This window comes from Leishmania infantum, chromosome 28, assembly GCF_000002875.2.
Source record: "Leishmania infantum JPCM5 genome chromosome 28".
Lineage (NCBI taxonomy): Eukaryota > Euglenozoa > Kinetoplastea > Trypanosomatida > Trypanosomatidae > Leishmania > Leishmania infantum.
Genome location: NC_009412.2, coordinates 156016 through 181963, shown reverse-complemented (window position 1 = coordinate 181963; position 25948 = coordinate 156016). Strand labels below are relative to the sequence as shown.

General features: G+C 59.4%; 7 protein-coding genes across 7 annotated transcripts; 4 read left to right on the top strand and 3 right to left on the bottom strand.

Moving 5' to 3' along the window:
* Window positions 1–1977: 1977 nt before the first annotated feature.
* Window positions 1978–4116, top strand: LINJ_28_0530 (conserved hypothetical protein; the record flags this gene model as incomplete). Its single annotated transcript, XM_001470049.1, has 1 exon — window positions 1978–4116. The coding sequence occupies one exon, from the start codon at window positions 1978–1980 to the stop codon at window positions 4114–4116; it is 2139 nt and encodes a 712-aa protein (XP_001470086.1).
* A 6319-nt stretch (window positions 4117–10435) lies between these two features.
* LINJ_28_0520 (conserved hypothetical protein) lies at window positions 10436–11614 on the top strand (the record flags this gene model as incomplete). Its single annotated transcript, XM_001470048.1, has 1 exon — window positions 10436–11614. One exon carries the CDS (start codon window positions 10436–10438, stop codon window positions 11612–11614), a length of 1179 nt encoding a protein of 392 aa, XP_001470085.1.
* A 900-nt stretch (window positions 11615–12514) lies between these two features.
* On the top strand, window positions 12515–12892 carry LINJ_28_0510 (hypothetical protein, unknown function; the record flags this gene model as incomplete). The annotated part of the gene is made up of 1 exon (XM_001470047.1): window positions 12515–12892. One exon carries the CDS (start codon window positions 12515–12517, stop codon window positions 12890–12892), a length of 378 nt encoding a protein of 125 aa, XP_001470084.1.
* Window positions 12893–13885: 993 nt separating this feature from the next.
* LINJ_28_0500 (putative ubiquitin activating enzyme) lies at window positions 13886–14749 on the top strand (the record flags this gene model as incomplete). Its single annotated transcript, XM_001470033.1, has 1 exon — window positions 13886–14749. The coding sequence occupies one exon, from the start codon at window positions 13886–13888 to the stop codon at window positions 14747–14749; it is 864 nt and encodes a 287-aa protein (XP_001470070.1).
* A 651-nt stretch (window positions 14750–15400) lies between these two features.
* On the bottom strand, window positions 15401–16129 carry LINJ_28_0490 (hypothetical protein, unknown function; the record flags this gene model as incomplete). The annotated part of the gene is made up of 1 exon (XM_001470044.2): window positions 15401–16129. One exon carries the CDS (start codon window positions 16127–16129, stop codon window positions 15401–15403), a length of 729 nt encoding a protein of 242 aa, XP_001470081.2.
* Window positions 16130–17756: 1627 nt separating this feature from the next.
* LINJ_28_0480 (conserved hypothetical protein) lies at window positions 17757–21218 on the bottom strand (the record flags this gene model as incomplete). The annotated part of the gene is made up of 1 exon (XM_001470043.1): window positions 17757–21218. One exon carries the CDS (start codon window positions 21216–21218, stop codon window positions 17757–17759), a length of 3462 nt encoding a protein of 1153 aa, XP_001470080.1.
* A 1298-nt stretch (window positions 21219–22516) lies between these two features.
* Window positions 22517–25279, bottom strand: LINJ_28_0470 (putative rrp44p homologue; the record flags this gene model as incomplete). The annotated part of the gene is made up of 1 exon (XM_001470042.1): window positions 22517–25279. The coding sequence occupies one exon, from the start codon at window positions 25277–25279 to the stop codon at window positions 22517–22519; it is 2763 nt and encodes a 920-aa protein (XP_001470079.1).
* Between the last annotated feature and the right edge of the window lie 669 nt (window positions 25280–25948).

The window sequence follows — 25948 nt, the reverse complement described above, 5'->3', positions numbered from 1 at the left end:
ATATATTTAGAAACTGCGCATATAAAGCGAAGGAGAAAAAAAAAGGACAAGAAAAAAAAAACAAATCTGGAATACAGTTACAAGCCCTCCTTCCTTTGTTATTTCACGTGTGTGTGTGTTTGCTTTGTTGTCTTGACGTTCCGTTCGCTGGACGCACTGCCGCAAACTAACAGACTACAAAAAAAAATAAAGGAGGCGCACATTACCCACTTTTCCCCCTTTTTGTTGCGTCTTTTTGTGTGTGTGTGTGTGTGTTTTCCCCCTCTTTATACGCGCTCCGTGGTTTGTGCGTTTTTTTTTGCCGTTCATCTCTTGTCTCTCTGTTTATCACTTCCCTGTGCTTGTTGTCTCTCGTCGTCATCATCTCTCATTCGTGTGCTCGTTTTTTCTTCTCCCTTTCTTCTTTTGCAGCTCTGTGATTGCTAGCCTGCACGTATCTGTGCGCGCTTGTGTGTGTGTATGTGCGCGTGTGTCCTCTCTTCTGCCCCCTCCCTCTGTCAATACATCGAAAGAAAGGCGTATACGTACTCAGACCGAATAGGAGTCACCCACACAAGATAGTGAGCAACAGCGAGAACGACTGGTTCCTTTTTGTTGTTGGCTTGCTGTTGGGTTGTTTGGCTACATCCCTCCCTCCCTCCCTCCCAACCCCTTTCCTTGACACTCCGTTTTTTTTTCTGTACTTTGGTGTGCTAGTTTACTTACGTGTTTCCGCCTCCAACTCCTTCATCTCCTCCCTCTCCCTCCCTCTTGCTTAGTCTGCCCATCTTCCTACATGATTCTACCTCGGCGTACTTGTTTGCTTCCGTTTGTCTGTTCTGCACACCCGCGTGCGTTGGCTTTGTCTGCCTGGGTCTATGGGTGTATGTATGCGTGTGCGTATGGGTGTGTGTTGAATAGTTGAATTCGGTATCATCATCATCTGGTTTGTTTTGTGTTCGACGTGTCTTTTTTTCTTTGGTTCGCCGGGTTTTGCGTGCATCTGTGTTTGCGCGCATTGGTGGCGGCATAAACATATATATATATATATACTCCTTTGATCCGTTTTAGCTTCTTACTTGATCGCTTCTCCGTCTCATCTCTCTCAGTGTCCTGCTGCCTTTCCTAGCGTTCCTTCCCACACTCTCCTCCGTTCAGTGTCGACCTTACCTCCACTTGCCTCGCCATCTTTTTCCCTCCTCCTCTTTCTCCTCCCCTTTGGTCCTCTTCATCTGCTGCTCACCCCCTTCTCTCCCCCCTCTCTCCGTTCTCGAGAGCGCGCGTGGCTCTCTTGCAACTCCCTCCTTCCCTCCCCTTTTTTGTTCCCACTTCACCTCCACGACAATACCGAGACTTCTACCTACCTAATATATGTATGTATATGTATATGAGGAGCGTGCGCATCACCTACATTTTGCACACCTTTTTTTTGTTCTGTCTCTGTGTGTGTGTAAGCGTGCTTGGACCTCTCTCTTCCTTTTTTCCCCGTGCCCTCCCCGCCCTCTTACCCTGCACCCGTCCTCCCCCTCTTGGTGTTGTAATTGAGTCTCGTCTCTCGTGCACTTCTTTTTTTTTGTGGTAGTGTTGCCTTTTCTCAGTTTCGTCGGATCGCGTGCGTGGGTGTAGGTGTGGGTGTGGGTGTGGGGGTGTGGCATCTTCGGGGCATCGTATCACTTGTGCAAGTGTGCTGCTGCACTTGGTTTCCTCCTTGCTGGTTTTTGGTTTCTATTTCAGTGCAGGCGTACGTCTGTGAAGAGTGACTCGACGAGAGCGTCGTTGTATCTCCGCTCTGTCGGTGCCGTGTGTAGGCGGACATAAGTCGGTCGCGGCCGTTGAGACCGCAAGACGGGGCACCGCCACGCAAGGGTGCGATAAAATACAAAAAAAACAAGCAAGCCCAAAGGGCGGTAATCGGCTCAGTGCGACTGCGTAGACCTTCTGTGGGCTCTATCATTTTGTTTTCTCAAATCGTCTTAGATACCCAGAGCGGTAAAAAAAATGCAGATGTTCATGGGCATTGCAGCCGCGGCTGAGGAGGACAACCTCATCTCTCTATGTCCCGAGGATGACGGCGATGTCCCTGACATGCCGTTCTTCGCGGCGAGCAACCTGGACGACCGCCCCATTGCCCCCGCCGCTGAGGACTACCCGCTAGGGTGTGAGGTGGAGCTGCGTGACGTCGAGTTTGCCAAGATCGCACAGGAAAGCAGTCACTGGGAACCGATCATGGAGGCCGTGTTCGCTGTTCCGCGGCGCCGGGTGCGGGTGGACAGGCACACCGGGGATTACACCTTTGTGCTGTGTAGCGATATCGACGGCTTCGAGCGCGTCGGCTGCACCCTCTACCGTGCGTGCCTGAGTGAACCAAAGGTGAAGGCGACGCGGTACTACTCGAGCATTCGCAGTGGACTCTCCGGCTTGGAGCTGGAGGACAACGCAGAGGAAATCCTCAGCAAGCCAGTACAGCTGGGTGCGGCCACGTCCACCGCCGCAGAGGCGAACAGGACGGTGATGGACGCGAGAGTGGCGGCAACTGCATCCACCGGGAACAACAGGGTAGCGTCGCTGAAATCTGTGCGCGGCGCCGCCAACGTGGCAAGCTCCGCTGACGATGCGCGCCGCCGCAGCTTCATGGCATACATGAAGAAGGGAACGGCTGAAATCGGCAAGCGCAACTGCGAGGCGGCGCTCCGTTACTACAACCGAGCACTCGAGGAGATGCCAGAGGAAGAGGCGCGGGTCCGCAGCAGTCGATCTGTGGCATATCTTCTGGCAGGTGAGAAGGACCGGGCACTCGAGGATGCTAATCGTGTGGTGCACCTCGTTCCGCGGGAGAGTGTGGGGTACATCCGAACGGGCAACGTGCTGCGTAGCATGAAGAAATTTGTCGATGCGCAGAAGATGTACGCGACGGCGCTCAAGTACGACAGCTCCAGCGCGGTGGTGCGCAACCTGCTCGAGGGCAACTCCGTGGCGATGCTGTACGAGGGCCGCACAAAGCGGTACAAGAAGATGCGGATTGCGTACGACGACTCGATGAGGCGCGCGATTGCCGTGGTAGCGCAGAACATCGACGCCAACGAGATTGTGATGAAGGAGGCGACTAGTTGCGTCTTTCCGCTCTCGAGCGGCATCTACCGCGTTGTGAACGGGCGACAGCGCTGCCCGATGTGCTGCCACTGCGGCCGCCCATTCGTGGATGAGGCTCAGGTAACAGAACAGATTCCCGGGTTGACGAAACAGCTGCTCAACTCTCTCCACGTTCTGGTCAACCCCGTGCCGTGCGATAGCAACTGCAGCGCTCTCTACTGCAGCGAAAGTTGCAAGTCCAAGGCGTGGGTGGAGCACCACTGGGTGGAGTGCACGCAGCGTGGGCGATGGCGCGACGGCGTGCCGGTCGTGCATCGCCTGCTGGATCAATTCGTCACGACCTGCTCTGCCAACTCTGCTGCGGAGGAGGCGCCGTGCGACGTCTCTCCTGCACCGCAATGCGTGGCGGAGGACACGCGTCCCATCATTACCGCCGCCTGCGTCCGCATCGCGGTGCGGATGATGTCGCGTATGGTGAGCAGCGTGCTGCCTGCGCAGGAGGCCGTTCAGCAGTACCGCTGGCTGCCCATCGCCGACGTTGTGCGAGGTCAGCGGAGAGAGGTGAAGGAGTTATTGAGGACATGCTACTCCACCCTCTCCCGCGGGTTCTCTTCCGAGGACAGCGACCAGCTCACCTTCGAGGTGTTTCAGGAGTACTACGAAAAGGCGAAGTCGAACTCGATCATGATTTGCTGCTCCGTATGGCCCAAGGTGGTGGAGCGCGTGAGTAGCCACCTCGATTTGGTGACCGCAGAAGACAGTCCAGCCGGGCTGCATGGCACCGAAGCCTCGTTCCACCTATGCCTGCAGCAAATCATGAATGCACCGCGCCAAGGCGTACCAGGCACTTACCACATCTGCATCTCCATGTTCGAATTGGCCTCTATGATGACATCGAACAACTGCACGCGATCGGAGGTGATGCGGCCCAACGTGATGGTGCGCACCTTTGCGGAGTCGGCGGCGAACCTGCGCCTGCGAACACTGCGGCCCGTCGCGAAGGAGGAGGTGCTGACGATGGCTTGGCCGGCGTACGGCGCTGCGTGAGGAAAAACACCAAAGAGACTGCCTCCTCCTCCCTCCTTCGTTTTGCCCATCCATACATGTCCGCCTAACTGCCTCGCCTTCCCTCCCCACGCGTATGCATGCGTAGCATACACGGGAAGCCGCTGTTGTGGTGTTGGAAGGATGATGTGTACTCGTCTTTGCTCTCCCTCCGCCTGAGCATCACGTGCGAGCTGCATCTGCTCGCCCCCGTTCTCTTTCGGCTTCTCGGGTCCTTTGCGGCTTTGCCTATGCCTTCCCGGCTTGTGGTCGTGCGAGGACGGCAATGCCCCGCTTCACCTCCGTCGTGGCGAGTGCCGCTCCTTTGTTACCTTGCCCTGCCCCCTCCTCTCCCTTCCTGTGTATGCCTCAGTGAGGGTGCGTTTGCGGTTGTGCGGGGGGGGGGCAGTTCTCATACCCACTTGGTGGTGAATCGGATCATGTCGGTGTGGCTTGCGCGTCTGCGTTGTGTGTGTATCGGCCGTCTTTAGAGCGTCGGATCTCGTTTTTCTTTTGTGTTGCTCTAATTTTATTGATTTTGTGTGTGTGTGTGTGCCTGTGCGTCTCATCGTTTCTTCATCCATTCATTCATCTATCCATCCGCCGGCCGCCTTGCGTGGCGGCGGGTTGGTTCCGCATGCCAAACGAAAACACCAACAACATATACGTGCACACATACGCTCAATCTTTTCTTGTACTCTTAGCTTTTTTGGGGGGAGGGGAGGGGACTCGTTGCGCCGATGATGATCTTGTGCGGTGCTTCTTCTGATCTGTGTTGGCTTTTGTGTGAGGGGGCTCCCCGTGCGCATGAGTGTTTCATCGATGATATCCAATGCGCCAGAGTCTGTGCGTGTGAACCCCCCTTCTCCCTCTTCCCCAACCCCCACGGTCGTGCTGCCCAAAACGGAAGTCACGAAGAAGAAGAACATGTTTCGCAGAGATGATCACCAAAGTGGTGAAAAGAAAGAATTTACCTGCTGCCGTGCCGCCGGCGCACACCGGACATAAAAAAAATATACAAGACGCCGACAGGCACGCAGAGGAGGAGCGAAGAAAAAAAAAACAGAAAGAAGAGGAGCTGGCGCAAGCGGCGCACAAGGAAGGCTGGGCGATGCGCAAAACCGGAGGGAATCACGCGCGCCCGTGCGATTGCCTACCAAGGCAACGCGTGCCTTTCATCAGAGTGCGGCGCAGCGATGGAATGGAGAATCAAAGGCAGGCACCAGGGCCATCGACCAACTAGCGGCGACGCACGATAATGAGTCGGGGGCGGGGGCTTGTGAGAAAAGATGAACAGACAAACAAGCAGACAGAGAAGCGGGTGCACGCAAGAACACTCATACACGTAACGAGGTAAACAGCGAGGGAGGGTTGGGGGAGGGTGACTACTATCAGGAGGTGATGCTGCTGTCTTGCAACGGGGACACGACCGGCGGTTGCCGGCTATCGGCGAGGTGTAGACTGATGGAGGTTCTCAACACGGGGGAAGTAGCAATTCAAAACATCAAGGGACGAGAATGTCAACGCTCTTCGTCATCGGTGCCTTTACTACGTGTTTTGTATTTGATGGTTTTCGTTATCTCACCTCTCACGTTCTCTTTACATTATCATGGGTGTGGCGATCCTCTCTCTGTCTTCGTCGTATTGCTTCTGCTGCTTCATGTCGCGACGTGTATATTATTATTATCCTTCTGCACAGCATGCTTTCCTCCTCACGCGATTCTGTGCCGTCGACGGTAGCATATGGGACTCTTTTTTCTCTGGTTGCGCACGATGATCTTATGGTTTTAAGTGTGCGTGCGCGCGTGCGTGGTGACTGCGTGAGTCGCGCGCGTGCGCGCATTCCTTTTGCGTCGTATCTGTCTCTGTTCTCCCATCTATCGTTCTCTCTAGCCGTCCCTCTCCTTTTCCGTTTGCGCCGTCCAGCCATCCTGTACGTCTCCTCCGCCTCCTTTCCGTGGCTATGCCACGCGAAAGAACGCACACGTGTGCCCATACAGGTGCGTGTGTGTGTGTCTCTCTCTCTGCATGCGGTTTTCTCTGTCTGTTCAAAGGCTCTTTCGCACGCCCCCACCCCCTGTTGGAGCAGATCCTTGCTTTTGATGACCGGCTCGCGAGAGTTTCGTTTTTTCCTGTGCGCTCTTTCCTTCACTGCCTATTTGTTTTGCTTTGGACTGGCGTCCATCTCTCTCTCTGTGATTCTCTTCCTCATCTTTCATCCTCTTGGTGCGCGAGGGCCGAAAGCGAACGGGGACTTCTTTCACGGCGTTTTCTTCATATCGGCCGCTCTCTCCATGTGCGTGCGTGCGTGTTGCATGCATTCGCCGGACCCCTCCTCTTTCTGCATGGGCAGGCTCTTTCTGTCTCTCTCTCTCTCTCGGTTCTCCTCTCTGCGCCTTGTATGCCTCTGCTGTTGCAATGCTGTTTTGCGTTGTTGTTGTCTCAGCATTGCCACAGGGAAGGGGACGAGGTGCGCGCATGCGTGCTCAAGTGTGCTTGCGTGTGTGTGTGTGTGTGTGTCTGAAGGCGCACCACAGTGGAACTTCCACACCGCTGCTTGGCATGTTTCTTCTTTTCCCCCGCTACACAACCCCACTCGCTGCGCCTCTTGATCTCTCTTGTGCTTCGACCAGTAGCCACTCTTTGCATGATGGGAGTGGCCTTCCATGCTCTACCTGGTATAAGGGCGAGGCGGCTGCATATAGTAGGAGAGAACACGAGTGCGGAGGCTTCCCTCGGCCTGTGCAGAAAACAGGGAGGAAAAAGATCAAGGGCACCTCGTTTTCGCACGCGGGAAGATGCCATTGCACCCACGTAAGGACACCTGTGCATGGAGACTGGCACAGGGACGCAAAAGCCGAGTCGTGTGTGCATACAAATCGCGTTACTACCTCGGCAGAAGGGGAGAGGATGCGGGGAGGGGGGCATCGAGGCTAACTTGCTTCGTGGACCCTTCGCATCACTTATGCAGCAGCTTGGCTCCCTTTTTTATCTCGTTGCTTCTCTCTGAGACTCCATACCCTATATAAAGTCCACAGGCACACGGCGGCTCCGTTTCAGATCCCTCTTTCTGCCTTGTGTGCGCGTGCGTTTGCCTTCGGTGTTGTGGCGTTCTTGTTCAGTGCCTTATCTTGTCTGACTCTCTCTTTTTTCTTCTGTGTGTTTCCTGCCGCCAGCTCCGTCACCTTGCCCTCTTGCCTCTCTCTCTCTGCTGCAACGGTAAGAGAAGGCGAGAGGGGGAGAGACAGTAGAGAAGACTGCGGAGCGGCCAGGGGTGATGTGTGCGTGTGCGTGCGGGTGGATTGCTGCTCGCCGCAACTTCAACGCTGGCCTCTTCATGCCGCCCTCCTTCTTCCCCTTCATCCCCTCCTTTCATTCCTCTCTCCTCCGTGTGCTGCCCGTCTCTCTTCTGCATGCGCGCTTGTGTGTGTGTATGCTCATGCAGCGATCACCTCTCTCTCTCTCCCACGCGATCTCCCGAGATGTCTTTCCCTGCTGCCGTGCGCCCCTTTTCCCATGCACGAGACAGAAGAAAACCAAGGAAGAGTTCTTCCCTTCCGTTCCCCTCCCTCAGCTCCCTCCCCCACTCCGCCTCTTCATTGGATCCCCCTCTCTCTCTGTTTTACGTCTTGCGTATTCTTTGGTGTTGTGGTGGCCAGCTTAGGCCAGTAAAGGAATTCGTGTACATGTGCGTCTCTCTATTCATCTCTCTTTTTGTGTGCGTGCGTTGGGGGATGGGGGAAATGGGCAGCGAGTTGCGCGAAGGGGTGGGGGAGTCGTTAAAGACAGAGGTGCCTGCTACACAGATACGATGAAGGCCCCAAGCAAGATGACGGCAACGACGACGACCGAAAGAAACCCACAGTTGCTTGAACTTCTCCGTAACTGCTCTCTGCTGTGCTCATCCCCACTTTTTATTTGGTGTACGTTGACGCAGGCTTCGCGCTGTGCTGCAACGGCACAAGAAAACGTTGGATAGAACAACTTCCTTCATCCTTGCCTTTCCCACTGTAGTGAGCGAGTGTAGTTGTGGAGGTGATGCCTGACAATGTGTGCGGGGTGTGCGCCGCTCTTGTCCTCGCACGTTGACGCACACCTACACATGGACACAGAAACGCAGACGCTGGAGGTTGGGGGGCGGAAACGGGAAACGGACCGAGAGAAGGGCAGCAGCACCGTCTCCTCTTTTTCTCATCTGTTCGCTTCCTCTGTTGGCGCGTGCTTTCTCTCTCATCCACAGAAGCGAATTACCGCCGTTCTATGCTTCGCTGCCACATCTACCTGCCCCCCCCCCTCCTTCCGTTTTGCCCATCAGACACGCGTAAAACAACAACGACTTTGAGGTTTTTTTTTTCTGTTGCTGCCTGACTGATTTCTACTCGATTTCGCTCAAGAGCGCCTCCCCTCCTCTCCATCACACCCCTCTACATTTTCGCTAGTTTCATGATCTTGCTTCGTCGTTTTCTTTTTCTTGTTCAAGCTTTTATGTCATCTACCATCTCCTCCCTAACCTGTTTTTCATTTCTTTGTGTCGGTGTATGCGCGCGCGTGTGTGTTTCTTTTCCGGATTTCAGCGACGCAGGTCGTTCCCATAGCCCAGGCACATTTTTCGCCTTCTTTTTCTTTCTTGTTGCCCCCTCGTCCTTTTTTGTCGTTGATGTTATTGTTGATCTGAACTGTTCATTCTGTTCCCTTGCCTTGCCTTGATGGTCCCTACGCCCTTCGTTTGTCGTGATTCGCTCTTGCTCCGCCGTTTCTGTTTCATCATTGCTCACCACCACCACCACCACCACTAGCGCTTCTACCTACCATGCATTGTGTATTCCTCTTCATTTGTACTGATTTACCCGTCATCCATCTTCACTGTATGGCGACTAACACTGCTGCTGCTGCCTCCGTCGTCTTTTGTATGTGGCTGTTGGTAGCCTTGTAGGCGACCTATTTCTCTTTTTTTTTTTGGCGGCTCTCCCCCTCCCTCTTCCCCGTTTGAGCATTGGCATGTGCGTGTGTGCCTCGCCGTGTTCGTTACCTGTGGATGTGTGTGTGCGTCTTCTCCATCGGTGCTTTATTCGCTCTTGTCTGTACTACCTTTCACCTCCTTCCCTTCGTTTTTCCTCTGTGCGGGCGGATCTGTGTAGTGTTGGTCTCTTCTATACCCCCTCTCTCTCTTTCTCTTGTTTTAGCTGATTTCATTATTCTTATTTTTCATCGTCTTATTGCTTTTTCTTCCCTCGCGACCTCCGTTCCGTCTATACACGATCACACATATACACACACACACAAGGCCGACACAACAACCTACTTATCTCCCACCCCAACACCAACTTTATCACTTCTGCTCCCACACACACACGCCACACCAAAAGAACAATAAAAAATAAACCGAGAGAATGTCTCCATTCTTTATCCTGTGCTTTTGCGTTGCTTTCGCTGACTCGACTCCACTCATGACGTGCGGGGGTGGGGAGGGGCCACTTCAGCGTGGCATCTCAGGACACAGGGGGGGCGCTCGCTCTCTCTCTCTCTGTGTGCGGAGGAGCGAAGCAGCCCCCCACCGCCCACCCTCTTCGCTATCCCTGCCAATGCGAGGCCACTTCTGGTGGTGGCAAGCTCAAACGCGCCCTCATGATGTGTCGGAGGCGCCAGAGCGATGCGTCGCTGCTGACGCCGGCGGCCAGGTCCCGGAGTGGGGCGGTGTCGGTGCGACCTGCGACCGTGAACACGTCTGTGCCGCCCACATCGATGGGCAAAGCGCCAGCGGGAGTCGAGCGAATCCCACCCAACCCTCACACCGCCCACTGCGGGGGGGGGCCGGGGTGTCGCCCCGCGAGGGGTGCACCGCAGGGGTGGCGGCCGGCATAATGGGCCGGCTGTGAGGCGGCCTGCGCACCGGCGGGTGCCGGGTGGAGAGAAGCTTGGCTCATGTTGTACGACAGAGAGCGGACACGTTGGACAAAAGCCGTTTGTGTGTTCACTGATCTCTCTTTGGCCTCTTCACCTGACTTTCGTTTCTGGTCTGCACTCCAGCACATGAACACAGGCGCATAGCTGCACATACGTAGTGTCTCCTCCTCTTTTGTGCTCATAGTCGGTGCTTCCATTTTGCTGTTACAGAAACGCACACGCACACACGCACAGGCTCAGCGGCTCCGTGTCTCCCTTTTCGCTTGCTTTGGTTTCTTCCGACTTTGATTCGGGCAGCGCACGTCGCTGCGCTTCTTATTTGCTGTCGTTGGCGCTGCTTTCGGCTCTGCAACGTGCCTCCGTCCTTTTTTTTTTCACACTCTGAGGACGAACATTGACGAAAAGTTGTGCAAGCGGGATGGCGTCGAAGCTGGACATTATCGTGTTGGGCGCCACAGGCTTTACCGGGCGGCTCACATGTCGCTACCTCGCACGAAAGGCGGAGCTAAAGGGGCGCTGGGGCATCGCTGGTCGCAGCCAGGCCAAGTTGGCGGCTCTCAAAGCAGAGCTGGATATCAATGTGCCCACGTTTGTGGTGGACGCCGACAAGGCAGCAACTGTGGATTCAGCGTGCGCGCAGACGACGTGCGTGATCTCTTGCATGGGGCCCTTCACGCTGGTTGGCATGCCCGTGGTTGATGCGTGCGTGCGCAACGGCACCCACTACATCGACTGCACCGGCGAAACCCCGTTTGTGCGCCGCGCGATCGCCGCATACCACGAGACTGCGGCAAAAAAGGGCGTTGCGATCGTGCCATGTTGCGGCTTCGACTGCGTACCGGCAGACCTGGGAAACTACGTTGTTCATCGCGAGGCTGGGGAGTCGTTGACAGTCGTGCGTGGTTACTTTGAAGGCAGTCCTGCTGGTGTATCGAACGGCACAATTAACTCGATAGGGTGCGTGCTAGACAACATGACAGGGGAGGATATGAGCCCCCTGGCGCTGGTGTCGAAGTCAGACGTGCAGCCCGCGTGTACGCCCACGCGCTACGGCGTGTGGTACGAAAACGGACGGTTCACCGGCTTATTTGTCACTGCCTCGTGTGATGAGAAACTGGTGCGCCGCACCAACAGCCTCATGGGCTCCTCGGCCGCGTACGTGGAGGCCATGCAGGGGTCCTTTGCTCGTGTGATGCGCCTCACGCTTTCGACCTACGTAGCGCTTATAGCGGGGATGATTGCGCCGCTGCGCCGCTGGATGCTCAGCAAGTACTTCACCGGCACCAGCATTGGCCCATCCGACGAGGCCATGGCCAAATCCAGCTTCCGCTGCGACTTTGTGGGCAGGACGGTGTCTGGCAAGCGTGTGGAGACGACGATGTCGGCCAAGGAAGACGCCTACACTGCCACGGCGCTGTTCCTTGGTGAGTGTGCCATGAGTGTGCTGAAGTTGGCGCGCAAGCAGTCGCTCAAGGGCGGTGTCCTGACGCCAGCCTACGCCTTTGGCGATGAGCTGGTGCATCGCTGTCGGGATGCAGGGATCAGCATCAACACGGTGATCATCGATCGCGCAGCAGAGCCAAAGAAAGCACGGTAGCTTCGTCCGCCACGGTCGACAGAAACCTTTGTTGCTTGATGATTGTGCGCGGTCATCCTATTCAGTACCTCTTCCCCCGTCCCCCAACCCGAGCGCCGTCCCTTGTGCGACTGCTCGCGATGCGTCAAGTTCGTGGTGGCCCGCTCCCCATTCACGATGCACTTCGCCCGTTCCCGCCCACGCCTCCTTTTTTTTCTTAATAGTGCTTTTATCCGAAGTGTAGCCGTTCTCGCGTGTGCTATGGGAGTCTGTCCACATGAGGTGCCGTGGGAGGGGGGAGAGGGCTTCCAGCGAAGTTCAAAGGCAAAACGAGCAGCTCAACGGTAGCAGCTGATGTGTGCTCTTCGACGCGTGCAGGCAGTCCGCGCGCACCTTGCACGAATACCTGTTCTATGACAGCGGCGCGTCGAGTCTGAGTTACGGCCGCCTCCGCAGAATCGGATGCTCGACCCTGCAATACGTACCAGCGGGAGGGGGAGCGGAGACGCAGCGGTGTGCGTTGACTGCCCCTCCACCCCACCGAGAATCTCGTTCTCTGCTCCCTTTTTCGTGAAGTTCGCGCTCTTTCACTGTCTGTACTCTTGCCTGTCGTCTCTCTTCTGTATCACATGCGGCACGTTACTTCCTCTGGCGCCATCAAGGAAGGGCGAACAAACACTTTTCATGACCACCTGTCTTGGCGTCACGATGCGCGCAGTGATCTCCGCCCTGCTGCTCTGCGGCCTTGTAGCCGAGGTGACCTTCGCCGACCCCGTCCGCAGCACCGAGTATGCCGGCCGCGTGGCGGCCGTCACCTGCTGTGAGCGTGTCGAAACCGCATGGCCCATCCTGCGGTCTTGGAGCCGCACCTGTGCCAATGAAAGAGCACGCGGTTACGCCACGGTAAAGCGGTTTGCCACAATGCTGGCCGCCTATTCGCGTTCATCTGCGCCCGCGCTTACCTTATCGCAAGTTTGCCGCGGTAAGTACCTGAGCCGTGAGGCCGTGCAGGCGTTCTTTGAGCATGCGTTCTGCGGTGCTCTGCCGATAACACACACCGACCTCGTCCACAGCGCCTACAGCCCACTCATGGAGGATGCCCCGCACGATGAGGATGCGCTGGCGTCGGATGTTGCCGTGGAGTGTCAACGCTTGCAACAGAGGTGGACGATGCAAGCGGAGCAGTGGGAGGAACTGCTAGGCGGCAGACACGATCTCGCGGATGCCCAGTACGGCCTCTGTCCGCGTTCGTGCACATGGGTGAAGGACATGTTGGCAGGCGACGCTTACGACTTGTGAAGGAAAAACGTCTCGCAACGCTCCTCTTTTTTCTTGTTCATCGTCCGCCCTCATGACGTGCGGGGGTGGGGAGGAGCCACTTCAGCGTGGCATCTCAGGACACAGGGGGGGGGCGCTCGCTCTCTCTCTCTCTCTGTGTGCGGAGGAGCGAAGCAGCCCCCCACCGCCCACCCTCTTCGCTATCCCTGCCAATGCGAGGCCACTTCTGGTGGTGGCAAGCTCAAACGCGCCCTCATGATGTGTCGGAGGCGCCAGAGCGATGCGTCGCTGCTGACGCCGGCGGCCAGGTCCCGGAGTGGGGCGGTGTCGGTGCGACCTGCGACCGTGAACACGTCTGTGCCGCCCACATCGATGGGCAAAGCGCCAGCGGGAGTCGAGCGAATCCCACCCAACCCTCACACCGCCCACTGCGGGGGGGGGCCGGGGTGTCGCCCCGCGAGGGGTGCACCGCAGGGGTGGCGGCCGGCATAACGGGCCGGCTGTGAGGCGGCCTGCGCGCCGGCGGGTGCCGGGTGGAGAGAAGCTGGGCTCATGTCGTACGGCAGAGAGCGGACACGTACAGGACGAAAAACTTTGTCGGCTGCTCATTAGCCCGAAGTGTGTGGACGTGAGGAGGAGACGCAGCAAGACGAATGGATCAATTAAGATCGCAATTATGTGCGATGGCAGATAGACCGCTCTTTCCACGTCGCCTCACATTGTGCCACCCTTTCGGCGCAGTGGCCGAGGCACTCGTGGAGCGAAGCGCGCACGCACGCCGTGACGCCCGCCATGTTTCTCGTCTCTTTGGGCGCGCCACTTCTTTTCCTTGCATCTCTTATGTTGTCCGCCCCTGGCACATTTTCCCTCCTTTTTGCGGCGCTTTCACGCTGGTCGGCTGCCACGCGTCACGCATCGGACGCACAGCTGTTGTAGGCGCTGCCCCTGTGCGGACCTGCCTATCTTCCTTCTTCAGCCTCGGACCCTCCCCCTCCGCCGACCCTCGCTACTGTCATGAGGGAGGCAGAGGCGGTGCGGTATGACCGCCAAATTCGGCTATGGGGCAAATCGACCCAGCAGCAGCTGATGCACACAAGCGTCGCGCTGCACGGTGTTGCCGGTGCCGCTGCGGAGGCAGCAAAGAATTTGGTCCTGGCAGGGGTGCGCGCGGTGGCCGTCGCCGATGAAGGCCTTGTCACAGATGCCGACGTGTGCACCAACTACTTGATGCAGGGCGAGGCGGGAGGCACGCGCGGCGCTCGCGCGCTCGGCGCACTGCAGCGACTGAACCCACACGTTTCGGTGTACGACGCAGTCACCAAACTGGATGACTCTTCGGGAACACGGGTGACGATGGCTGCCGTGATCACTGAAGAGGACGCCGTACCGCATGTGCAAGCTGCTTTGCCGTGCGCTGACATCGTCGCACTGCATGCCACGTGCGGGCCCACTGTTCTGGCGCTCTTCCTCTATCGGCGGCTGCCGGCGCACTCGTTGGCGGAGCAGTGGCGTTGCCTCGTGGCAGAACCGAGTCTTTTGGCAGAGAAGCCGCGCGGCTACCAGAGAGCCGTTTTGGCGCTGCACGTGCGTACAGAAGCCGTGTCGCTTGGGTTCGCCGCTGCCGCCGCGAAGGCATACGAGGTGGTGAGCCGGTTGCAACTCCAGCAGCTGACGGCCGCCGATGTGCAGGAAGTACTGCAGACCTGTGCGCACGGCGCCGGCTCGGCAGACTGCGTTAGCGACACGATTGCCGGCGCGTGCATCGCTCAGCACCTGATCCGCCAAATCGGCGCCCTCAACCAGCCGCCGGACGCGCAGTCGTATCACTGGATGCTCTGCGAGTGCGGCGCAGAGGTGGAGTGCCTTGTCGGGTTGTAGCGAAGACGAAAGTAACGGTGAACGGCGGCGGCCGTGTGAGTGGGAGTAAGTGTGTGGTGCACGGCACTGATTCTGAAGGCGGAAGAGCAACACGGCAGAGCGCGGGGGCTTGCCGGCCCCCGCGGCAGATCGCCCCGCGGCCGCCCCACCAAGCGGGCAGACCATGACCCCCCCCCAGCCCCTCCCCGCCGACCCAGCCAACCCCTCCTCCACCCCCCACCAACCCACGCCTCCCCCCCCCCGGCACCAGCCCCTGCACCGGCCAGGCCGTAGCGCAGCCTCATGGGGAACAGCCGTCGGTGGCGCGAGGGGGGGGGCCGGGATTAGGGCAGACGAAGCGCAGAGAGGGCCCCCGGCCCGCCATATGCGCGGGGTTTGGGGGGGGGGATGGGGGCGGGAGGGCCGCCGGTGCGCCTTGCGAGCGAGTTGTTGAGGTGAGCGACGGTGGTGCACCGCTTTCCTTCGCAGTGTTCGGTGCTTTGCTAGTGGCGCGTCCGCACGTTTGGGAGCGGGACGGTAAAGCCCGGAAGACACGCACAGTCCGGTGTGCGCAGGGCGACGGTCAGACAGAGGGACAACAAACCAGAGCACCACACACCTGCCCTAGAACATGAAAGGAACACCACGTGCGCGGGTTTGTCTTGCCGGCCGCTAGCCAAACGGCGTGGGTGCGATGGCCTCATTAATCTCCGTCGGCGCCGCCGGCCTCCTCCCGTACATCACCAAGAGCACCACCTGCGCGCAGCACGCAAGGAAGCACAGGAAGTTTGGGACGGCGATGAACATGTCGTTGGTCATGAGGCCCGCGACGAGCCAGAAGAGCGTGTTGAAAAAGGCACATCCGACCATGACTGGAGCGAGAACCTCGGCGTTCTTCGTGACGACGATGTGTTTGAACGCCAGAAGGGGGGCGCTCAGCATCACGATGCACGCCACGCTGCCTTCGTAGCCCGTAATCGTCTTTGCCGTCTCCGGCCGCCCAGACATGGTGAGAACGATGCTCAGCAGCAGGTGTGCCGCGCTGAGCACGAAAAAGAAGGCGTACGTCAGGACGCTTTTGGAGTAAGTTGTGGCCTGCAGCGTGCGCCCCGACATCTCCTCTCGCCGCGCTACTGTGAGGAATACGAGGCTACAGTAGGTCGAGACGGCGTTGCCGAGGATGTTCGCGATAAGCAGCGGGTAAGAGACGGAGAAGATACCGTAAGAGGTCCACGTAACGGCGTTGTACATCTGCGCACCGTAGAAAGTGACAGTGGAGGCCCCCACGGTGCCCGATTGCTCCAGCCGACGAATCGCGATCACTGGCGACGCGTTCATTATCACGGAGAACCCACCTGCCGTGTAGGTTAAGAGGTTGTAGACGATGTTGAAGGCGGTCATGGTTGGCCGAATGAAAATGTAGCGCTTTTTTTCTGTACGCCACATAAGCAGCGCCAGCCACCGCGGAGGACGAGGAGGTGGTGGTGGTGATAGATGCGGGTGACCGTATCGGGTGTAAGAACAACGAAAGCGGTAGGTACGGAGCGTGAGGTAGTAGTGGAGAGGCTGCACACACAGACAAGCGCGGGGCGGATGGGTTGAGTGGGGAGAGACCGAGAGACACACGCCGCGACGCACTCCGCGGAGCGCAACGTGGGTGGGTATAGGAAAGAGCAAGCGCAAAGTCGTCGAGTAGGGCACACCGACAAGCGGTTATCGTGCAGTCGGCCGAGTCCTGTACGCGCGCGCGTGAGGGGGGCCCTAAAAGGCGAAAGAGTCTGAACAACCTGTGTAACACCGACAGGAAGACAGCGGGTGCAGTTCAGGGAAGGGGAGGGGAGAAGCCGAAGGGGGTGGGCACTCGGGAAAACTCACCGTGCACACACATACACACGAAACACTTAGCCAGCAGACTCTTCTACATGTCCGTTATAACATACAGCGTGAGCCAAGCTTCTCTCCACCCGGCACCCGCCGGTGCGCAGGCCGCCTCACAGCCGGCCCATTATGCCGGCCGCCACCCCTGCGGTGCACCCCTCGCGGGGCGACACCCCGGCCCCCCCCCCGCAGTGGGCGGTGTGAGGGTTGGGTGGGATTCGCTCGACTCCCGCTGGCGCTTTGCCCATCGATGTGGGCGGCACAGACGTGTTCACGGTCGCAGGTCGCACCGACACCGCCCCACTCCGGGACCTGGCCGCCGGCGTCAGCAGCGACGCATCGCTCTGGCGCCTCCGACACATCATGAGGGCGCGTTTGAGCTTGCCACCACCAGAAGTGGCCTCGCATTGGCAGGGATAGCGAAGAGGGTGGGCGGTGGGGGGCTGCTTCGCTCCTCCGCACACAGAGAGAGAGAGAGCGAGCGCCCCCCCCCTGTGTCCTGAGATGCCACGCTGAAGTGGCCCCTCCCCACCCCCGCACGTCATGAGGGCGGACGATGAAGTGGGGGTGCAGTCCACGCACACACGCATGACGCAAAGAGCAGCTTCGGGGAGAATATGTCGAGTGCCCCGCCCCCCTCACCTTACCACATCATGTGGTGTCTCCTTGGAGCGGAGGTGAAGAGTCATGTCGTGCGGTGAAGCGTTGGGCCAACTCTCGGCCGGGGATGCAAAGGTGTGGAAGGAAAGGCGAACGGTAAGGAGAAGCGCGGAGAGTGGGGAAGTATGAAGGCTTTTTTTGAGCGCGTGCGCAGCGGGTGGAAAGCGCAGGGCGAGAAATGGGATAGAGAAGCGAGGGGCCCCCTTCTTCAACGACACAGGGGAAAGAGGGGGGAGCAAGAAGAGTTGGCGCCACCGTGCGATGACGGGCACAACACCCTGGACCCCTTGAGTGTTGGTTCAACGAGGTGTGTTATCATGCTGGCAAGGTGAACAATCCAGACGTTCGTGCTTCCGCTGACAAAGCCTACGTTCACTTCAGACTGAAAAACAAGTAAAAACGCCAAGCCCGCTTACCCACGCACGCATGCCGGCGCGCGCTAACATCTGGACATCCACACGTGCCCATGCACCCACCCTGCCGCCGTCGCTTAGTGGCTTGTGATCAGGTTCAGCTGCTCCTGCTCCTCACCGGAAAGCAGCACCGTTTCCTTGCTCACGGTGCGAGCCAGCTGCGACAGGCGAACACGCGCCGCCTGGTGGAAGACAAGTTGCGAGCTCAGCGTGTCCAGCACTGCGCGTGCTGTGGTCGGCTCTAGCTGCTCTTTCTCCTGCAACTCGATGGCACGTGTTGCCATGCCATGCAGCAGCTGGGGCTGCTTCCAGTTCTGATTGAGCGTGATGGAGCAAAGTTTCATCATGTCCGGCCCAGTCAGCTCGCTCGCGTGCCGCACAACGTAGTCGACAATCGTTTCAATGCCCTCGTCCATCGTCATGTTGGCGCCCATGAGCCACAACGATGCCAGCACGTCCGTGGCGACGGAGACAGATGGCAACGACTCCACCCCCGCGGCGATGCGCCGCGAGAGCGTCGCCGCCAGCTCAGGATGAGCCTCCTCCACAGCGCCGTATGCGTGGAGGAGGTCGCACTGCGCCTGGAGCGGGAACTCGTCTATAATCTCGATCGCCTTCGTTCCTACCTTGCGGTAGAAGGCGGCATTCAGTAGACTCATGCGGCTGAGTCCGCGAAGCGACATGAGCACGTCCGGGGCGGCAAGACTGTCGATGTGGACGATGAAGGTGCGACAGAGAATGTCCATGAGGTCCTTGTTCACAAACCTCACGCTCCCGAATGCGAAGAAGAGGAGGCTGATCGAGCGGAACTCGAGAGTCGCGATGATGGGGCGGCGCAGAAGTTGCGTGGAGAAGACGCTGTAAAGGTTCCGATTCGTGCACTGCAGCTTGGCAAAGCCGTGCAGAAGGGCGGCGATGTCGCGGGCGCTGGTGAACAGCTCAAGGTTATCAACAGCGTAGTCCGAGAGAGCCTCCGTCATGACTTGATGCGAGAGGCGCTGGCCTGCATCCGTCATCTCCCCCAACCCAAACACGCACTGGCTCAGCTGGTGTGCCGAGAGGGCGTCGGCCATGAGCGGCAACATGTCAACGAGAAGGTTGGCGAGCGCTGTTTCGAACCCGGGGCGCGCGGCGACGAGGCAGAGGGCGGTGAACGTGTCGGGAGGCAGGCCCAACACGTGTCTGCTGACGGTGTTGTAGTGCTCTGCTGCGACCTCTGCCGAAGGCGTTGCTGCTGCTGTCGAGCTGCGATGCCTTAAAGTCAGCAAGCGAGCTAACACTAGTGGGGACAGCGCCGAAGCAACCGGCAGCACGCATGTCACGAGCGCCTGGGTGTTATCTGCATCGACGGTGGGGATCAGCTCGAGTAGCTGGACGAGGGCGACGGCCAAGTCAACGGTCATGATGCTCGAAAGGCGCTGCGCCGCAACTAAGTGTGCCACCACCGCGTGCGGCAGCTCCAGCGATGTCGCGGATGAAACCAGGGTGCTGCTGTCCAGAGCGAAGAGCGCGGCTGCCACCAGCATCTCCGGTGGCAGCGCGTCCCATCCTCCCTGGCGCACTCTTTGCACAAGGCCTGCGCCCACTGCCGCCAACTCTGGCGAGCCGTACTGCACCTGAATCGTTGCGAAGTGCAGCAGGGCGGCGAGGCACGGCGCATCTGCACTGATGGTGAGCTGAAGCAGGGGAGCAAAGTGTGCTGCAACGGCATCGGCGAGAGCGTCCAGCAGCCGCTCCTGCCGACAGTTGCCCGAGTGTAACGCCGCCAGCACTTCCAGGCAGAGGGCGATGGATGGTGGAGTCACTGCCGCCACCAAGTGGTCGGCGACGCGGCTGCACACGGCCTGCATCAGGTCATCCGCTCCAGCGAGGTGGCGGCCGCCGATGGCCATGACAGACAGGAGCGCAGGCAGCGGCATCTGCTCCACTTGGGGTAAGAGGTGTGCGACCACCATGTCCACGACCTGTTTTTCCAAGGCACCCGTCTGGTCGCTTGGCGCCGTCCACCGGGAGACTGGCCGGCCAAGGGCCTCAGCCAGCTTCACCAGCACCGTTGTGGGGGCCGACAAGATGCACTCTTGAAGGTGTGCGGAATGGCGCAGACATTCCGGTAGCACTATGGACAGTGCGCCACGACGGTCGTGGCGGCCCGCGCGGACGAGCGCCACCACACCCTCCGCCGTCAGCGACATCGACTGCTTCGTCAGCATCGTCAGAAAGCTCGTCGGCACCTCCTTTACACGCGCAAACACATAAGTGGCCATGGCGACCTCGTCCGCCGAGGACGTGCCGATGACGGTGGTTATCTGGAACAGGTCCTTCTCTGAAACGACAGCGCCGGCAACGGCATCCTTGTACACGCGATGGATCACTGACACACGCTGCAGCGCCTCGGCAGGCGGTCGAAAAGAGGAGAAAGATGTCCCTTCTCGTGCACCTGTCACCGCGGCTGGGGTGTCGGCATCCCTCTGCTTCAAGGCAGTGAGCGCCTGTGGGTAGTGCTGCGCCTGTGCGTACACGCAGTTTTCGTAGTTGGCGAGAACTACGCTCGGCAAAGTCGGCGAAACCACCCGGAGCGCCACCGCTTTGTCGAGAGTCGAGAGCGTCACCGGATCTTGAATGTGAAACACCCCTACAGCCTCGAGCGTCCGCTGCAGACGATCGTCCGCGACTTCTTCCTCTTCCGTGAGGAGCGCGAGGGCAACTTGCCAGGCGTCGTAACGCGCCTTCAGGAGTTGGATCGGGGTGCGAGCGGCGCCGTCTGCAGCATGCGTTGGCGCTGCAGCGTCCCCCGGAGAGCGGGCAGTCTCGAGGAGGTTTCGACGCTGCTGCGCCCACCGCGCGTACGGCGCCGCCCACCTGTCAGCGACTTTTAGTGGCCGGCCACGCACGCAAGCCTTCAGCACGGCGAGGCCAGGAGAGTTAGAGGCGGCAGCGGACGATGCCTCTAGACGCGCGGCCAACCGCTCTACCGCAGCCGCGCCGTCCACCTCCCCAGCGTACCCACATACAACGGCGACAAACTCCTCGGCGACCGCTGTCGACATGCTCGTCGACTGAGCGCCGACTTCCACTGCATGTTGCGTGGCCAACAGAAAGATAGTGGCGTCGAAGTAGCGCTGCGCCTCTGCCGCCAGCTGGACAACGGCGAGTATGTCACTCAGTCGCACCCTGTGCGTGGCTGCGGTCTTCGCAGCTGTTGCCGACCGGTTCCACTTTACAGTGTGCGTGTAGAGCGTGCGCGCAAGCGCATCTGTCACGGGCAGCGACGGGGCCGAAAACCACTGTAAGGCGCTGGCGCCATTGGCAATGATTCGCACTTCCTGCGGGGCGCAGCGAGGCAGCACTCGCAAGCTGCGACGCGCGAGGGTCTCGGTGGAGAGCGGCGAGGCGGTGGTTCCTTCATCCGTCGCGGTAGAGAGGTTCGGCCGCAGTTGGGCGACAGCAGCAAGGGCCAAGCACAGCTCCTCTTTCATGAGCGACGTGGCCACAGCCGGCACGGTAAGACGCCGCACCAACTGCGTAACAGCCGCAGGCATGACGAGTCAGTTCTGCTGCAGGCCACCACCGGCGGCGAACACAACGAGAGGGGCACGCGATACCTCGAATAGGCACTTCGACGGGAGCGCCGTTGGCGGACGAGGGGGGAGGAGGCAGGAGAGGATGACACTGAGGAATGGAGGGGTTTGTGTCCACAGCGTAGGGCCATTCGCTCTGCGCGGACTCTGCTGTGCTACACTACGACCGCACGACAGCTCGTCCAGTCAGCGGGGCTACCCAGTGAGTGCGCAGATGACGGCGAGGGATGGAAAAGCAGAAACCGGACTGGAAAGGAGAGGACGCTACTGTGGGCGACCGCGGGGAGGAGCGCACATGCCAACGAAAAAGAGGCGAAGAAGATGTGGCCAGGCGTGGAAACGGCGAAGAGTGCGGCGCACTGCGCACGGCCCGAGTAGAGAAAATGTCGAAGACAGCCGTGGGAGAAGAAAGAAGTGCGTGTGCGTGTGGGGGGGGGGGAAGGGGCGACAGGCAGTCGAAGACCTCCCCCCCCCACGCTTGTCTAACTCGCCCTGCACCTTCGCTCCGCCCCGCATGCTCTCTCCTCTCTCGGCCACACAGAGAGGCTACACGTGCGCAACGAGCAGAAGCAGGGGGGTCCGAGAGAGAGGGAGAGGGGGACGTGCAACGCGTCCGCCTCGGTGCGTCACTGACTTCTTTTTTTCGCTTGTTTCCGTTTGACTGCCTTTACGCTCTCTACGGTTACGCGATTACTCGGGGAGGATGATCGAAACGCGCTCTCAGAGAGCTGGCGCCAAGCAACAACCCCGATTTCGTCCAACGTGTCCGTTCTCTGCCGCACGACATGAGCCAAGCTTCTCTCCACCCGGCACCCGCCGGTGCGCAGGCCGCCTCACAGCCGGCCCATTATGCCGGCCGCCACCCCTGCGGTGCACCCCTCGCGGGGCGACACCCCGGCCCCCCCCCCGCAGTGGGCGGTGTGAGGGTTGGGTGGGATTCGCTCGACTCCCGCTGGCGCTTTGCCCATCGATGTGGGCGGCACAGACGTGTTCACGGTCGCAGGTCGCACCGACATCGCCCCACTCCGGGACCTGGCCGCCGGCGTCAGCAGCGACGCATCGCTCTGGCGCCTCCGACACATCATGAGGGCGGCCGATGGAAAGGAGAACAACGGCACACGGTATTGAAGCGTTGCGGGACCAGAAGTTGGGAAGGAGCTTGGTGGGAGGAAGCGGCTCACTGCAGCATTGCCGAGCATGTCTGTCCCCGGCCGCCTCGCTGTTTTTCGCACCGGATGCACCTACCGCGGCGTTTTCGGCTACAACGAGGTTGGCAGGGCAGTCTCGGCTCCGTCTGCTCTAGCCCGTTTAAACTCCGGCTCCGCTGCCTTGGTATCGTTGTCACCCGCCGCTACGGATGTTGCCGGCGCACCCTGTGACGCTCTGGGTGCATCCTCGGAAGCTTCCTCGCTATCCTCGATGACCTCGTACGCCTCATCGTCTGCCACCAGCACTCCGCCCTCCTCGCCGTCGCGCATCAGGCCAATCAGGCGGAACACAAGTTTTGTGCGCATGACGTCGCCCTGCCGCTTCAGCTGGATGGCCACTTTTACTCTATCCAACAAGCGCGGCACCGTCTCCAGCTGTTCCCGCGGGATGCGGCTCTCCTGACCGTATTTGGGCACAAGCACAAAGACGTGCGTCTCCGACACGCGCACCACGTAGCCTTCCTCGTCAGGGATCTTTCCATCCTCAAAGTTGCGCAGGTAGAAGCCGGTGAAGAGATTCTGAGAGTCCCGGCCCGCCCGCTGCGCCTGTTCGTGGCGGTAGTTGAGGTTTTCTGCTACGGCCTCCATCCTCTCCGTGTTCATGTGCTGCTCACTAACGTTTTCGATGCCGATGGCGGCCGCCAGCTGACGATGGACAATGACATCGGCGTAGCGGCGTATCGGCGACGTGAAGTGGGTGTAGATGGGCATGGCAAGTCCAAAGTGGTAAAACTCGTCCTTGGGGATGCCACCGCTGGAGAAGTACTGCGCCTGTCGCAGACATCGCGTGGTGAGGATGCGAATGAGCTTGTTGAAGTACGGGTCCTGCGGGTCCTCGCACTTGTCGAGGGACTTATTCAGCGTCAGAGAGGTCGTGTCGTCGAGGCGCACGTGCAGCTTGCCGTACAAAGCGTCATTCAGCGTGTCGAATGCGCCTTCAGCAGGTCGCTCGTGGCGGCGCAGCAACGTCCACTGGGGGTAGGACTCGTACACCTTCGTCGCGACCGCCGCGTTGGCGTACAACATCCACTCCTCGATCATCGAGTTCGCCTCGAAGGTTTGGTAGACTTGCATGTCGGTTGGGTTGACATGCTCGTTGTCCACCTTGAACTTGAACTCCTGCGACGCCAGAAAGAGGGCGCCGTCCTTTTCGCGCTGCGCCTTGAAGTGCTTGCTGAGCCGCATCAGTTCGCGCAGCGAAACGGCGATGTCAGAGGTGTCGGTCGGGTTGTCGATCATGCGCTGCGCGTCGCCGTAGTAAAGGGCGCCGCGGGAGCGGATGATTGTCTTGCCAAACCAGTCGCGCACCACGTTCAGGTTCTCATCAAACTCCCAGAGAATCGAAAAGGCGTAGCGGTCCTCAGCCTCCACGAGCGAGCAGAGGTTCTCCGTCAGCAGCTGTGGCAGCATGTTGATGCGCCGATCCACCAAGTACACGCTCGTGCTGCGCTTTGCTGCCTCATCGTCCATGGCCGTGCCCTCGTGCAGAAAGTGCGTGACGTCGGCAATGTGCACACCCACCTCGAGGTGATTGCCGTTCACGACGCGGCAATGCAGCGCGTCATCGATATCGCGGCACCCCAGCGGGTCGACGCTGACAACGCACAAGTCGCGCAAGTCCAGCCGCCTTGCCTCCTCGTCCTTGGCCACAGACCACTGCCCCTTTGGAAGGCAGTCGTGGACTGCCTCGCTGAAGTCGTAATGGGGCACGTCGTTCTCCAAAAGAATGACCATCGCCTCCGTGTCACGATCGCCGATCTTGCCCAGCACCTCAACGTAGTGCCCAACTGGAAAACTGCTGTACAAGGGCCAATCATCAATCACCACGCTAAGACGCTTGTCCATCAAGTCCTGCACGTGACGGGTGCTGATGCGAATGCGCGGGATTCGGTTGTTCTTGGGCTGAAACAGGATGGAGACGTTATCCGACATGTTCGCCTTGACCTGCTCGAGCTCACCCTCATCAAGACTGCCGCAGAACGGCCGGCGGTTGGAGGAGAGTAGGCCCACCACCTTGCCGGTAGGCGTGAAGCCCGCCGTGATGGCATCTTCTTCGCTCGCAGACTCTGAAAGGGGAGCTGAGCCTTTTGGGCCACGCCAGCTCGGCACGGGCAGCAACTGCACCGCCACGACGTCGTCGTGAATCGCGCGGTTCATATTGGCGCGGCCCTGTATGAGAATGCGCTGGAAGGTGTGGCCCTCGAACTTGCCGCGAATCTCGCCAAAGAAGCAGCTTGTCTCACTGACGCGCAGCTTGCCTTTGTACAGGCTCCCGTCGTGCACGCCGGCGTCCATGGCGGCCATGCCGAGATGCGGCGTGAAGAGCTGCCGCGTCGACGGCGACTCTTTCATCCCTTCCGGCTCCTCGTATTGAATCTTCTCCAGCAAGTCCGAGTCGCTGGCGATGGCCAGCTTGATGTAGTCACGGAGCGATACGCAGCGCAGGTTGCTCACCCGCTGCGCCTCCTCCGACGCGTCCATAGCCTGCTTGAAGGCCCGATCGTGCGAAACGACAATCACACTGGACGTCGATGAGTCCGCCATGCCCGGGAAGGCGGCTACCACATGCCGCGCGTACCACTGCGCCGCCACTCGAATCGCGCGATCGTTGAAGTCGTTGGGCGACTCCTCCCTCTTGCGCATGCAGTGCGTCTGCTCGTGTCGGTCGTTCGCGAAGACAAAGCACTGCTTCTTGTCGTCCCCGAGGAGGCGCTGCAGCCGAGCATACATGGCCTTGTTGCGGTTCTGCACCTCCTGCATCACTGTGGTGAGGAGGATGATGTTCTGCACGCGGTAGTCCTCCATGGCGTTCATGTTGTGCAACACAACGTTCGTGTCGGGTATCACAATGACGGCCGTGGGAAGAATGCACGGCTCCCTCACGCCTGCGACAGCCGTCGTGATGCAAAGAGGGCAGTCCACGATGCCGCAGCCGATGTCTTTGCGCGTGAGCGCGCCGCCGCCGGCGCCGCTCGACCTGTCGACGTTGTTGCGCACATTGTGAATGGCCGCGCGCTTCTTGGTGAACATCCTCTCACTAATGGAGGGACCTGCAGGAGTGGGAGACTGAAGATCGATTGGCCTTTCACGTAGAGGAAAGGCGAAAAAGGGTCACCTCCGCCTGCAAGCTCCCGTGACGGGCAGAGAGAACGAGAGAGACGGCCTCAAAGAGAACGTTGTCGTGCTCACGCAGTTGCTGCCCAAGAGGCACAGACACTCAGACACGGAAGTCTCTGCAAGCGCACAAGTCCAAACACGCAGCCGTACACTCTTCTTTCGAGGCGCGTTTTATTGTTTTGTCGTCACGAGCACGAATGTGTCCGCGCAGCGGGCGAAGAGAGCGAGAAAGAGAGACGGGGGGAGTGCGCAGGGGAGCGAATAGCAGGTGAAAGTTCCACCGTGGACAGCAACGAACAAAAAAGGGGGGGGGTAAGTGATCCTCGCATGCGACGCATGTCACCGTCGCTACGCTGCGTACAGCAC